The sequence below is a fragment of the Miniopterus schreibersii genome, assembly GCF_964146895.1.
Source record: "Miniopterus schreibersii genome assembly, chromosome: 8".
NCBI lineage: Eukaryota > Metazoa > Chordata > Mammalia > Chiroptera > Miniopteridae > Miniopterus > Miniopterus schreibersii.
The window spans coordinates 27,539,860-27,554,305 of NC_138109.1; the positions used below are offsets into that span (position 1 = coordinate 27,539,860).

General features: G+C 43.8%; 1 protein-coding gene across 2 annotated transcripts in view; it reads right to left on the reverse strand.

Annotated features, from left to right (window-relative positions):
- TESK2 (testis associated actin remodelling kinase 2) overlaps window positions 1-14,446 on the reverse strand; it is a gene marked incomplete at its 5' end in the record, with an annotated part of 77,148 nt that overhangs the window by 2,611 nt on the left and 60,091 nt on the right. For both annotated transcript variants that reach the window (XM_081145580.1, XM_081145581.1), the window contains 5 exons: window positions 108-194; window positions 411-494; window positions 740-824; window positions 1,047-1,129; window positions 11,101-11,247. In XM_081145580.1, the coding sequence (XP_081001706.1) occupies window positions 108-194; window positions 411-494; window positions 740-824; window positions 1,047-1,129; window positions 11,101-11,247 (486 nt within the window). The remainder of the gene's footprint in view (window positions 1-107; window positions 195-410; window positions 495-739; window positions 825-1,046; window positions 1,130-11,100; window positions 11,248-14,446) is intronic.

The window sequence follows — 14,446 nt, forward strand, 5'->3', positions numbered from 1 at the left end:
CATCTGAAAATGAGGCCCCTCATGAGGCTAGCTAGCAGGCTCTTCCTACAGTTCTAACCAGGTGAACCCAGCCCCTGACTAAAGCTGGGGGTGGGGGAGACACTCACATTACAGCAGTTGAAGGTAAGCTGCAAAAAGTCTGGGGGACAGTCTCCCACCATGTGCTGGAAAGCGTCATAGTCCAGCCCGAAGTTCTGTGAACGGGTATGGTGGGGAAGGGACAGGGGACATGGGTAGACAAGTCATTAATCCCTCCATGCATCGTGGCCTGCTCAGAAAGAGGCTGGGAATTGCCCAAGAAGTAGCCATACACACTAAGTACCAGCAACTCCACCCCAAGAACAAAACAGTTCCATAGCCTCAAAAGCAGCCTCACCCCAGTGGCACTGATCCCCATGCCTGCAGCTCACCTCTGTGCGGGGAAGATAGTCCGGATCAGCCTGGATGCGGGCGATGATCTCACAGAGGATGATACCATAGGAGAACACGTCCGCCTGTTGGGTAGTGAGACCTCGGTTTTCCTCTCAATGGGGTGAGAGGTGAAGTTGCTGCCCCTCATGTCCACAAACCCACACCTGGGCCCTACTGCCCATATTTCATTCAGTTCATTCACTGGGTAGCTGCCAGGTACTAGCCCTGCTCTTGGTTGTAGATCCTTACCCTGAACATAAAGGGTGATCCTGGACACTGCTAAGAGTGGGTTCTAAGGACCACCGAGCCTTGGGGTCCCCAGACTCACCTTCTCATTGTAGGGCTCATCTCGGAGAACTTCAGGTGCCATCCAGAAGGGTGAGCCCACCACAGCCAGCTTCTCGCTCCCCATGCTGTGGGATGAGATTATAAGAAAAACGAGCTTGCCACTGGCTGGTACAATGGGATGGCTGAATATTGGGAATTCTTTCCCAAGGATAGCACAGACTAGGACTGACCAAATTTAGGGAGCTGAGGTTGAGCTATGACCAAGTCCTGGTCTCTGGGGAGGAAGGTGGAGTTTTCCTTTTGCCTAAGTCCCTTCTGTAACCCCAGCACCCATTAGGACTACTCACCTGACATCAGGGATCTTCTCAGCCAGGCCAAAGTCAGCTACCACTGCGGAGTAACCATTTTCATCCCTCTTTATCAGGCAGTTCTAGGGTTCCCAAAGAAGAAGACGGTGTGACTCAGAAGTGGAGACCAGCGAGCCATAAAATTACCATGACAGCCATGTGAGATGAGTTAGGCCTGGATCTTGAGTGGCTGCCCTAGGATTCATATTATGCTCCAAACACAAATATTTACCTTTGCTTTCTGTGCTAGGTACGGTTCTAAGTGTCAGAGATACCTCAGTGAACAGAAACCCTTGCCCTCTTGGAGCTAACAATTTAGTGGAGGAAGACAATCAGGACCCTGGCCTCCCTTCCTCTTTTCCTCGGAATGTAGAGATGAAAGGCCAGGCCTAACCTTGCCAAGAAATGTAAGCATAGAACAAGCACCCAAGCCTACACTTTCACTGCTCACAGGATCACAAATAACCTCCTCTCTGGTATTAAAAGTTTATGATCTGGCTCTAAACCAACTGGCCTACCTCCCCACCCGCTCCCCTCTGCCCCTGGTGCCCCGTTGCACACACCTTCACCCAGACTGGTCACAGACATGCTTGACTTGTGAAACCTGAACAGGCTCTTCAAGCCTTTGCCTTTGCTTACACTGTTCCCTTCCATTCGGAATGTTCTCCCAATTCTCCTTTCACCTCAGAAAATGTTATGAGTTTTAAGGCAAGCTACCTTTCCAGCCCTGTCCTCTCCAGCTCTCACCTTTATTTTTCTCTCATCTCAACTCCTTTAACTCTTCTTCTATGCCACTTCCTCTTATAGTCTAGCAGGCTCTTAGCTCCTCGGGAGCAAGTTCTGGTTCCTCACGGTATTCAACTCATAAGTGAGGCTCAGGTCATGCTCACTGAACAAATGCTACTGTCTCCAGAGAAAGGATAAACCCGGTTTGTAAATAAATACAAAGCGGCAACGAACTCTCCCCAAATAGCTGAATTCAAAATAGCCCTTCACCACTGTGGCTCAGGAGGCACCTTGCTCTACCCCACTTCCTCCAGAGGCAGCAGAGAGTAGAGATCCTTGGCTCACAGGGACATTTCTGGGCCAGCAAGGCCCTATCTGACCCAAACCAGCCCTCCCTCCTCCTCACCAGTTTTGGCATCCAGTTGCCAAGGCATTGCCAAGTCACCTCCTGCTTACTCCACATTAGGTAAAAATCAGTCCCTTTACGCTGGCCTTGACGTGATCACACTCTTTTTCCCTGAACTAGAATAAGGCTGTGATTTCATTATACCCTTCCTGCCTTGGATCCCAGGTAGACATGCATCGTCTCTGGCTTTCAAGCAGGACCATCCTTGTGCCTGTCCTGGTGTTGGCCCTCCCATCAGTCCTGCTCGCTCAGTATCCCCCAGCTCGTTGACTTTGAATGTCTTTGGGGCCCTAAGCCAGCCTGACTATTAGGAAGCCGAAGCCCAGGCTTAGGGCACTGGCCTATGCGGCAGTGGCAGCTCAGATCTGTCACCTATTTTTCTTCCCTCCTCCTCCTAGTTCACTAACAACTCAGGCTCCTGTCTCCAAGGCCCAGTCTAAAGTCCTGTTCACTATTTGCTTTATAGCCCTCAGAAACAACCTTGTTAAATTCAGCTTGGGAGCAGCAAGTAAGGAATAGTCTGGCTACAGTGCACAGCCTTGTCAAAGCTTTTCAGTTCCTGCTCCATCGTCACATTCACAGAGACCTGTTCATTCACTGCAAACCACCCATTCAAGAATAAGTGACTTCACAGTAGCTTCTCTGAGCAGCTGAGAAATGGCTAAGGCAGGGATGATCAGAGCCCCACAAAATGGGGCAAGGTGGCATCTACCTCCGGTCTGCAGTGTGACCGCTGCTCCTCTTAAAGCTTCTCTACAGCCAATTAACTGGGCACTAGAGCCAAAGACAAAGATAGGATACTGAAAACCAGAAGAGCCCAACTTCAGGAGTCTGAATCTGAGGTGATAAGGGAAATGGGGAGGAACCCTGACCAGAATTAGCCCCTGCAGTGTTTCCCAGCAAACTCCTGAGCCTGCCCTTAACAGGGCCCAAGCTAGTGAGGTTTGTCAGGCAACACCTGCTGTTTTTACTTCCTTATCTCCCATTCATTCTTTTGTTTTTCTTCTAAGTTCATATCAGAAGGGAAATATGCTGAAGTCATAACAAGATTTGTGGGAGGCACATCTCACAAAGAGCGCGAACACCCAATCATCACGTTTATGAATTTCCCATTTATTCTTCACTGGCTTCTGCTGGAAGTATATTATCATGGAGGATCCCAATGAGTTCCATGGCATTAAGCTCAATGGACAGAATTAGTGCTTACATTACTTGATCTTTCTGCTGTTGACATTGCTGATTACTTCTGTCAGTGGTTTTAGGTATCATTCAGGAATTGTATTAGTACTAGGCATGCAGAGAATAATCAGTTGTGGTCCTGGAGCTAACAGATTAGCTATTAAAGGCTAGTTAGAGGCTATTCCCATTACTTTTTGATTCTTCTCTCCTGGCTTCTTTTTTTAAAATATGTTTTTATTGATTTTACAGAGAGAGGAAGGGAGAGGGAGAGAGAGAGAAACATCCATGTGAGAGAGAAACACTGATTGGTTGCCTCCCGCATGCACCCCGACCCAGGCTAGAGCCCACAACCTGGGCATGTGCCCTGACTGGGAATTGTACCGGCGACCTTTTAGTGCACCAGACAATGCTCAACCAACTGAACCACACTGGCCAGGGCTTTTCTGGCTTCTCTGACAAGTATACTTCTGGATTTCCTTCTCTATCTTTGGCTACTCCGCAGACTCCATTGGCACTTCTTCTATCCCACGAGAATGATGCTTTCAGGGTTCTATCTTAGGCCTACAGCTCTAACAGTCTTTTGTGGAGGCTATTCTACATTTCTTTTCTAATTACAACCTTTGTGCTGATGACTCCAAATGTGTATCCTCAGCCCTGACCTTGATCCTCAAGCAGTAGATTTAGATAGCTCATCTATTTCTGGACATCTCCTGGATTACTCCTATTGAACTCCATACAAACCTGAACTCAACTTTTTCTCTCAAAAGCTAAAACTTGAGCTGTATTTTTGTCAGCTGGTACTGCCATTTTCCATCCAGTTTGCTAAGCTAGAAACCTGGGATTTATCCTAGGTTTTTACTCCTACTCCAACTAATTTTCGCTTCTAAATGTTTTTCAAATCAGTCCCTCCCTCTTCATCCTTACTACTATTGCCCTAGTTCAGGTCCTCTTCATGCCTCCCCTGAATATTGCAATACTCTTCTAATTGGTGTCTGTAGCTTGGTCTAGGCTTGATCTCCATAATCCACCTTCCTCATTCCTGCCAGCATGATCTTTATAGAATGCAAATCTGTGTTACTCCCCTATTTAAAAGCCAGCAATAACATATTGTATAATTCCATTTATATGAAACGTCCAGAATAGGCAAATCCATAGAAACTAAAAATAGATTAGTGGGCCCTGGCCGGTGTGGCTCAGTGGTTAGAGTGCCATCCCAGACCCTGAAGGGTCATGGATTCGATTCCCAATCAAGGGCACATACCTGAGTTGCAAGTTTGATCCCTGGCCCTGGTTGGAGCACATGCGGGAGACAACCAATCAATGTATCTCTCTCACATTAATGTTATTTTTTTTCTCTCCCCCTCCCTCCGTACCTTCCACTCTCTCTAAAAAATCAATGGAAAAAATATCCTTCAGTGAGGATTAACAAAATAAATAAATAAAATAAAAATAAAAATAGATTACTGGTTGCCAAAGGCTGAAGGGAGAGAGGAATAGGATAAGAGTTTTTCTTTTTGGAGGAAAAGTTCTGAAATTAGTGGTGATGGCTGAATACACTAAAAATCACTGAAATGTATACTTTGAGAGGGTGAATTTTATTTTATGTGAAAGTTTATCTCAAAAAAGCTGTTACTTTAAAAAGTACCATATGATTTCACTTATATGTGGAACCTAATGAACAAAATAAACAAAGTGAAGACAGGCTCACGGAAACAGAGAACAGAATGATAGCTGTCAGAGGGGAGGGGGTTGGGGGCTGGGTGAGAAGGGTGAAAGGATTAAGAAAAAAAAAGACTCCGGGACACAGACAACAGTATAGTGATTGCCAGAGGGAAGGGGAGGGCAGAGAGGTAGAAGGTAAAGGAGGAATAAATGGTGATGGAAGGAGACTTGACTTGAGGTGGTGAACACACAATATACTATACAGATTATGTATTGTAGAACTGTATACCTGAAACCTGTATAATTTTATTAACCAATGTCATCCCAATAAATTCAATTTAAAAATAGCATAAAATATAATAAATTTAAAAACCAACAATGGCTCTTCATTTCCTATCTATAAGATAAAATCCAAGTCAGATAGTATAATATGATCGGACTCCTCTCTTTTCAACTCTTATCCCCTACCACTTCAACCTCACAGTCTGTACACCATGCTGTTTATGCCTCTATGTCTTTATGAAATTCCCTTTGTCTGGTCTGGTCTGGAATATTACTTCCCTGCCCCCAAACACACACAATATTTACCAAGTAGAATTCAATTTTCAAGATTCACCTCAGGCACCATCTCTTCCAAGAAAAAAAGCCTTCTTGATACCCTCACATTGGGTTAAATATCCCTTTTCAAAACATCCTATGCATTTTCTTCTCTCTAATCTTAGCATTTGCCATATTATAATGAAAGTAGCTATACCTTCCTATAGCTATCGACAATAAACTACAGACTATAAGCTTTAGGAAAGCAGGGATGTCTTAAGAGAAAGGTGGCCTAGAAAATATTTCCTAGCCCCTTGGCTAGGGAAAAATTGCCTACTTCTGTCTGCGTGGTACCATAGAAATTATAACACATTTTTCACAAACTCAATTCAAATGCTTCTTCAAAACAATACTTTCAGATGGGCATATCTGAGATTTTTACATTTAAGATGAGAAAAGTGGAACTTTCAACTTATAAGTGGTAAAAACCCAGGTCTCCTGATTCTAAAGGGTTCCTACCTGATGGTTTTGGCCTCTCCAGAGGAATAGGCTGAAAAGCTTTCCCCTGGAGACAGCAACCATGGCAAGAGCAATGCAGTCTTAATATAGCAGCAGTACCAGGGCCCATGGAGAAGGCAGCACTGTTCGTACAGGCAATACAGTAAGACCCCCTTCAGCCCTGGCCAGTGTTGCTCAATGGTTAGAGCATCAGCCTGTGGACACAAGGGTCAAGGGTTCAATTCCTGGTCAAGGGCAGGTTCATCCCTGGCTCCAGTCTGGGGGCCTGCAGGAGACAACCAATAGATGGTATCTCTCACATTGATGTTTCTCTCTCTCTCCCCCCTCCCTCTCTTCCATTCTCTCTAAAAAAAAAATCAATGGAAAAAATTGGGCCCAGCCAGGTGTGGCTCAGCGGTTGAGCGTCGACCCAGGATCCAGGCGATCGGGGTTCGATTCCCGGTCAGGGCACATCATTGATGTTTCTCTCTCTCTCTCTCTCTCTCTCCTTTCCTCTCTCTGAAATCAATAAAGATATATTTAAAAAAAAAAGAAAAAGTGGGTGAGGATTAACAAAAATAAATAAAATAATAATAAATATATAAGACCCCTTCATTTGGGATGCTAGCCCCTACCCCCAACATGGGTTAATCCAAGGGCACCTAGTGTAATGACTGCATTTCTCACCCAACTTGGACGTGGCCCCAGTAGAGACTACAAAATATGAAGCTCAGACAGACCACTGTGGAGTTCTGAAGAAGCCAGACCAATTTTCAGGCTGTGTGGGAAGCAAGCATGTTCCATTACAGAAAGAATGAAAAGTCAGCAGACATAAGACAGGCCCACTCAGACTTCCCTGAGGCGAGAGGTGGCCTTTTCTGGTTCAAAAAGGAGCCCAGGCATAGTGGCTGTTTGGCACCTATTCCTCTTTGTCCTCATACCTATTACATATTTTCCTCTACAGGGGCAGGAAAGGATCCCATTCATCTCTGTATCTCTAACCTAGGACAGACACACATAAAGAGCTTAGCAAAAGTTTGTTATATGAAAGTTTAGACTATGCCTCAAGCAACTGGGCTTCTTTCAAAAGCATATGTCAAAGGCACACACTAATCAAACATTCAACTCTCCGTAGTGGGGACTGAGCTGATAACAGACTCAAAGGGGTGATGATGAATGAATTTCTGGAGCCAACACAAATCCTTCAGAACTGGGCCAGAGTAGACACCTGAGAGCACTTCCTTGAGGTCTCCTAGAACAACTGCATAGTCAATATGGGCACTGATTAAAACCAACACAGCAAAGGGAGACCAGAGACTGAATTGCCCTCCTAAATGCCCCAGAGACAGTTTAAGTCTCTTAGATTATCTGGTTTGCAGTCCCATTCCTCCATCCCACCATGGCGATCCCATATCTTTACCAAAGCTCTTACGTACTAATCTGCTCACACATCTGTCTCCTCAACTAGTCTGAAAGCCCAAAGATGGTATAGGTTGTGTTCTAGTAATTTCTATGTCCCCAATACTATGTCCTCTAATAATAGTACAGTATAAATGGTTCCCAAAAGCCATTGATGAATCTCATTATAAAAAATGACTGCAGGGTGCCCCAATAGACACTCTCTACATCCCTCCAGCATTCACCTTTGTTCCTAGTTCATGCTCTCTTCAGGCTCTGAAAATTGGGATTTTCTATTCCTAGTTGTTGTGTAGTACAGCCTAAGGTCACAGCTAAATCAGCTTTTCACTCTGATGGATTCACCAGAGTGGCTTTTTCGGAGTCAATGAGAAAACACATATACACAAAAACCAACAACAAAGAATAGAGGTACAATTCATAATTCATACTCCTAGGGGTAAACCCAGGTGCTTGCCTGATCCTGGGCAGTAATGGTAATAAGCAGAAACAAATTGTTCTCAGCTGCCCCTCAGAGCCAAGCCTCCTGCACAGCTGTACAAGCTACTCCTAGAGCTATAGGTAAAAGCCTGTGTGTGGTTACTGCCATTTCTTGATGGCTCATGAACTGAATAGTTTTAAAGCCACATTACCTCCCACTTCCTTCTAAGTAAATCATCAGCATCACCATTGCACAAAGTTGTATCACGCTATTTCTTAGAAGTAATTACAAAATTAGCCTGAACTGCTATCTCTGACAGACGTTTCACTCTTGAAAGCACTACTGCAGTAACCACCGCCGTGCGAATCCTGAAAAGGCAATACTACTTTCAGGAGGCGCTCTGATAGGAAATTAGGGGTCTTCTTTGCCTCTACCACAGGCTCAGGATCATTTGGAAAAAAGGCATCTGCTTCTCTGTCCTGGTCTACCCACCTGGAACTTATTCCCACTACTTTAAATCCCTCCTGTGAGCTCTGGTCTGAGAAGTCCAGACTGATGGCTCCAGTGAGGTCAAGGACAGAATCTATTTTACAGACTGGGAACCCTGAGGCCTCAAGGGCATTGAAGTCATTTGGAGGGGTGGGACAAAACTGGGTCTGGGACTCAAAAGCTCAGCTCTCGAGCAGATGTTTGGCCTCTGTGCTATCAAGTGCATTTTCTGAAAGAGGACCAGAAAGCCCCTACTCTGACAGGCTCTATGTTAAGTGTGAGCCACAACACAATAAAACAAACAAATACCTATGAAGTAAATCTTCTATTATACTTCAAGAAATCAAACTTAGACCCAAGGCTGGCAATAAGGAGATAATTTGGAAACCTCAAAGCCCTACGCTGTCCCTTTAGACTATTTCTCCCCAGAGGCTTCTCATTACGGTCATCATCACCACAATACAGGTCTTCTGGGTGGGGCTGCTATGGCCTAGGTGTAGACATAGAACCTTCTTCCTAATCCCTGCGACACAGTTACAATGAGGCTGAAACATTCAAACAAAAGGTCAGAGATGATAAAAGGGCAATGAACACAGATAGTCTCTCCTATTGGATGGTCTGGCTTGTAAAATTCCCCTGGTTTTCTTCAACTTGAGATTCCCTAAAATGCACTTCCTAGCCTGTCTCCAGTTTGCAAAGTCATTTGTTCTTACAGCCTGGAAGTATCCTCAATACCTCCTTAAAGTTCACCCAATAAAGCACAGCCCAGAGAGACACAGTTCTTTCTCCTAAGTTCCTAGTTTCTCATTTCAAGCCACTGGCAGGCACTGGAAATACTCCCTATTAGGAAAACTGAAGGACAGTGGTCTTACCCTATAGTTCCAAAAAGGCTATAGTCATTTTTACAACATGACAAGCCCAGACAGAACCACATCTGGACACTATCCCAATGGGACAAAGGGCTTTGGGAGCACAGAGGAGGCTATAATGAGCTTTTAGAACTCACTGGGGGAACTTTCTTCCAGAAAGCCTATTCAGAGAAAAAATATTTCTTTTCTCTGAAAACCTAGAGCCTATGGCCAATTGTAAAATGCTGTGGACTGTTTTCTAATTATTTCCCAACAAGAGTGTAATACCTCTAGGTCAGAAATTGTCCTTTTCTAATATTCCTTCATCCGCGGTGCCAGGCACAGGAGACACTCACGTAGGTGTAGGGGAAATATCTGTATGACTGATAGACAACTTGTCATGATCTCTCTCCACCTTGGAGGAAATGATGCTCTCTGAGTAGTAAGCAAAGATTTGATTTTGGCTGCACGCTCAAGGTAAGACTAGGCTATCAATTTAAGGCAGTGTCTAAATTGACATGACCCCACCCACTTGCCTGGAACAAGTGAGTTTTCTTAGTCTTGACTTTCTAAAACATTCTAGGGGATGAGAAAAGGCTGATGAAGGGAAAAGATACCATCTTCCAGGTCCCAGCTGTCCAACTGTACAGTCCTTACAGGTACCAATAAAGACAAAGGTCTCCTCACAACTAGGTCTCAGCTGGTCACCAGATTCCACTTGCCAGTCTTAGTGCTCCTTTATTAACAGTGCAGCTGACTACAGATGTCCCCACCACACCCAGGGGCCCTACAATCACCACCCCCAAAGCTATTTTCTGTGTAGTAGTTTATAAACCAATTGCCAGGGTCTCTCAGGGACAGTACTGCTGTTTGGAACACTAGTCATTCTAGTGTGAGGTAGCCAGAAACTTACTTCTCTAGGCCTTATTGGCTCTGAGAGTACAGTCTGCTTTTGTTCCCTTTGCAAACTTTTCCTTATAACAGTCTCTCTCACCCGTCATCCATGACAAAAGAAGTACAGGAGTATGTGTATGCATGTATGTGTGTGCGCATGTGTACATGTTGAGGATGGGGAATGAAATGACAGCTGTTTTTAGGCAGGTACAAAATTCCCATATACCTCCCTAAAAGACTTTAAATCGGCTCTTGGATAGAAGTCACATTAGATGACTTATATTCCCCACATCAATGATCAAACAGTATGATTTATATAAGCCTTGTCCCAGTGGTATCCTGGGCCACTTGGCCCTGAGGTGCCTGCCTGTAGCATAGCCAACTTCCTCTAAAAGCAACTGTTTTCTAACCTGGTCACACAGCAATTTGGACAGCAAGAGAATACTACAGAGACCAGCTGACACCAAAGAGGAACTGGCAGAATGGCAGAAACTCAATCACACAGATAGAAAATGGGTCAGAACATTATGGCCGTCAAACTGCATGCAAGTGACTAAAAACCACTGAACTCCTGCTCTCAGTTAAGAGCTACTTCCTGGAGGCCATGAGAGAGAACAGTAAGAGACAGGCTCCCACACTGTCTTGACTGCTGTCATTCTATTGGAAAAGAACCTCTTAACCCTCCTCATGCCATCTGCTCCTGCAACACACATATTCAGGAGATTAAAGTAAAGCGTGAAGATTCTCAAGATGTATGTGTTGCCTAGCTCGACACTGAAAGGTACTTTCTGTGAGCCGAGATTGGCTTTCTAAGGTCTAAGCTAAACAGAGTTTTAAGTTGTATCCTCTGTGATTAAATGTTAAATCTATAAGAGAGCTCCATCATTTCAAAGCTTATTAGTGACTGGTTTCTTAACACAGCTTTCTTGGTAATAAAGGACAGTATCTCAAAGAGTGGTGCAAGTAAAGCCTTCGTACCTTAGATGTGAGGTCCCGATGGAAAATGCCTTTGAAGTGAAGGTAGCTGAGGCCCACTGCTATGTCATAGGCCAGTTTCACCCTCACAGTCCAGGGCAAATGCAGGTTACTGTCTAGCAACTGTTCCAGGTTTCCAGAGTTGATATACTGCAAAACAGAAGGAAAACCCAGCTACCATTTGTCAGGAATGTTAGGCTGGTGGTGAAACCACTAGAAAGTAAACACTTAGAAGATAGAGACTGGATGTTTTGTCTGTTGTTTTTTTAAAGTGACTGAGGGCTTATTCTGCATCTGGACACTATCGTAGGTGCTACACACAAAGATACCTTCCTTTAAGGAGATCACAGTATCATTTGGTAAATGCTAAAATATAGCTTTGTACATATGCCACAGCACTATGCAGCATAGAGAATAAAGTTACTAGCTCAATCTGAACACATCAGAGAAAGCTGCACAAAGGAAATAGGGAGTCAAAAGGATAACCTGGGGGAGCAGAAAAGAAAGACAGTCCACACAAAGGGAGCAACATATGCCTAGATATAGGTTAAGTGCATGGTGCATATAGAAAACTAATTTACTCAATATGGCCGGTTGAGGCTGATATGCTTTGCTAAGATACATGGGCTTTACCTTGTCTATAGGGAACAGAAGAAAGGCTTATAAGCAGAAGAGTAACATGTTCATATTTGCTTCTTAAAGAAAATATTATTTTAGCAATGGTATGACAGATGGGTTAGAGTGGAGAATATGGAGAAGGGAAAAGAGAAGATTATTGTAATAATCTTGGTGAAAGAAGAGTGTCTGAGTTAAGGCAATCCCGAAGGCAATGGAACAGAGCAAGATTCAAGATGTACTCAGAGCCATGGCCAATGTGGCTCAGTTGGTTGGGTGTCCTCCTGTGCACCAAGAGGTCGCTAGGTCGATTCCCTGTCAGGGTACATACCCAGGTTGTGGGCTCAAACTCCAGTAGGGGTTGTGCAGGAAGCAGCTGATGGATGTTTTGCACTCATTGATGTTTCTCTCTCTCTCTCCCTTCCTCTCTCTCTAAAATCAATAGAAACGTATTTTTAAAATAAAGATGTACAGTGTACTTAGATGGCAGAGTAAAAAAACAAACAACTTGATGACTGCCTGTATGTGGGGAATGAAGGCAATGAAAAGCTAAAAGTTGATCCCAAGCTACTGGTGCCTGGATGCCATTATTAAATATCTAGAATATAGGGAAAGAAACAGGTTTTCAGAAGAAGAGGCAACGTTAAAAGATTGCGAGTTCAGCCAGTACATGTTGAGTTCAAAGGCTTGTGGGACAACCAAGGTGGAAATGTCCTATAGAGTTGTTTAAAGTTCAGAAACAAAGTCTAAGCTAGAGACTAACATTTAGGAGGCAATAACATTGAGATAAAGTAGTCACTAAGACGAAGGAATGTATAAAATTGCCCAGGGGTTAACATGTAAGGTGGGAAAATAACATTTAAATGAGCAGGCAGGAAAAGAACTAAGCAAGAATGTCATCATAGAAGTCAAGGAAAGAATATCACAAAGAGGAAAAGACAAAAAGGTGAGCGTTAAAAGTGTCTGCAGAATTTGTAACTAGGAAGTCACCAGCAACCATGGCAGAGCAGTTTTAGTGAAGTGGTTGGGCCAGCGTAAGACCCAAGTGGACTGAGGAGTGAGTAGGAGATAAAGCTACAGAGAAACCATGTGAAGATGTGCTTTTTTAAGGAATTTGGCTGTCATTCCTACATACCCATGAAGTGTTGCTTTGCTTTTTCCATTTAAAAAAGCAAGTAAGCCTATTTATATAAAGATGATAATAATAGCAGCTAATGTTTATTTATATAGTGCTTACTTTGTGCCAGGCACTACTCTAACAACTTAAAATTATCTCATTCAATCTGCACATAACCCATTGAGGTAAAGGGTACCATTATCCTCAGTTTATAAAAGGCATTTAGAGGTTAAGAAACTTGCTCAAGGTTACCCAATTATTAAGGAACAGGGCTAGGGTTCAAACATAGGCAGTGAGAGGCCACAGCACCTGAGTCAGAGAGCCTCATGCAGAATAGGAGCTCAAAGTTTTTTGCCAATTAGGTTAATGAGTTTATTCAAACCTTACATGATGTAGTATTATCTCCCTCCTCCTTCCAAGGGAGAAAAAGAGGCAAATTCCTCCAGGCCTAAAATTAAGCTCTTCATACCTATTATGGGGGGTATTATTGAATTTACAAAAGCCTAGGGAACCTACTGGGATAGGAGGCAAGAGATCTGAATTTTAGTCCAATTCTGCCTCTTAACAGTCATTTAACTTTGAACAAATCAACTAATAAGGCTGTCCTTCAGTTTTCCCAGCTACAAAGTAGGTATGATCATCTGTGATCCATATAACTCACACTGTTATGAGAATCTAATAAAAACATATGAAAGTACTTAGAAAAAATTTAAGTGCCACATAATCTGAGATTTTCTGAGGTGGTAACATAAGCACCAAAAGAACCAGTTGGGGGCAGCACGACGCAGCACTTCAGATTCTTGGACGAGGCGGATCAGGTTTGGCAAGGCAGAGAGAATGGCTAAAAATACACCTAACTTCTCTAAAGGAAAACCTGTCTATCTGCTTCATCCTGCTTGATAATCCATCTTTGAAAATCTCAAAGTGAGGCATAATGACAGCAATAGCACAGTGCCTTCATTTCTTCACTCCAGTTATCTGTCCACGGTTCACATTTGAAGTGCTCATTTGCTAAAAAGAAACTGAACCTGCAAACGCCAAGCTACATGAGAGCAATAAAGCTGACACCTAATCATGCAGACAAATTTCTTCAGCTCTAAGAGTCAGAAAGATTTGAAGGGGTGGTGGTTCACTTGTTTGGCATGGTGACAATGTAACATGGAAGGCCTGACTTCAGAAGCCACTCAGGTTTTCCAACTGAGGTCAGGCAGAAAAGACTGGCAAAGAGGCTGTATGTGCACTATCTATAGGCTAGACTAAGTCATGACTTTTGATTCTGTTTCAGAGAAACATGTTTACTCTGTTCAGCCATGTCCCTGAAGGCCTGAGAAATCCACAGACCAAGCCCGAGGGTGGAAAGCAGAGAAGAAAGGTGAGACAAGGTGAGGAATAACACTGGCTAGTAGGCTCTGAATTTTCCAGGCAAGGTGGAAAAAGTACAAGCCAGGACCAGAGAGGGAAACCAAATGAAGTTTGGTTTCTCTCTTGCTGGCCTTTGGTTAATACTTTGGTGGGGCTGATAAGTCTCTGGGCCTTCAGAAACCACCACTTCTCAATGTCTCAAGATCTTTTGCATCTACGAGGAAAGGAAGTTTGAGATCTGCCAACAAGGAAGAT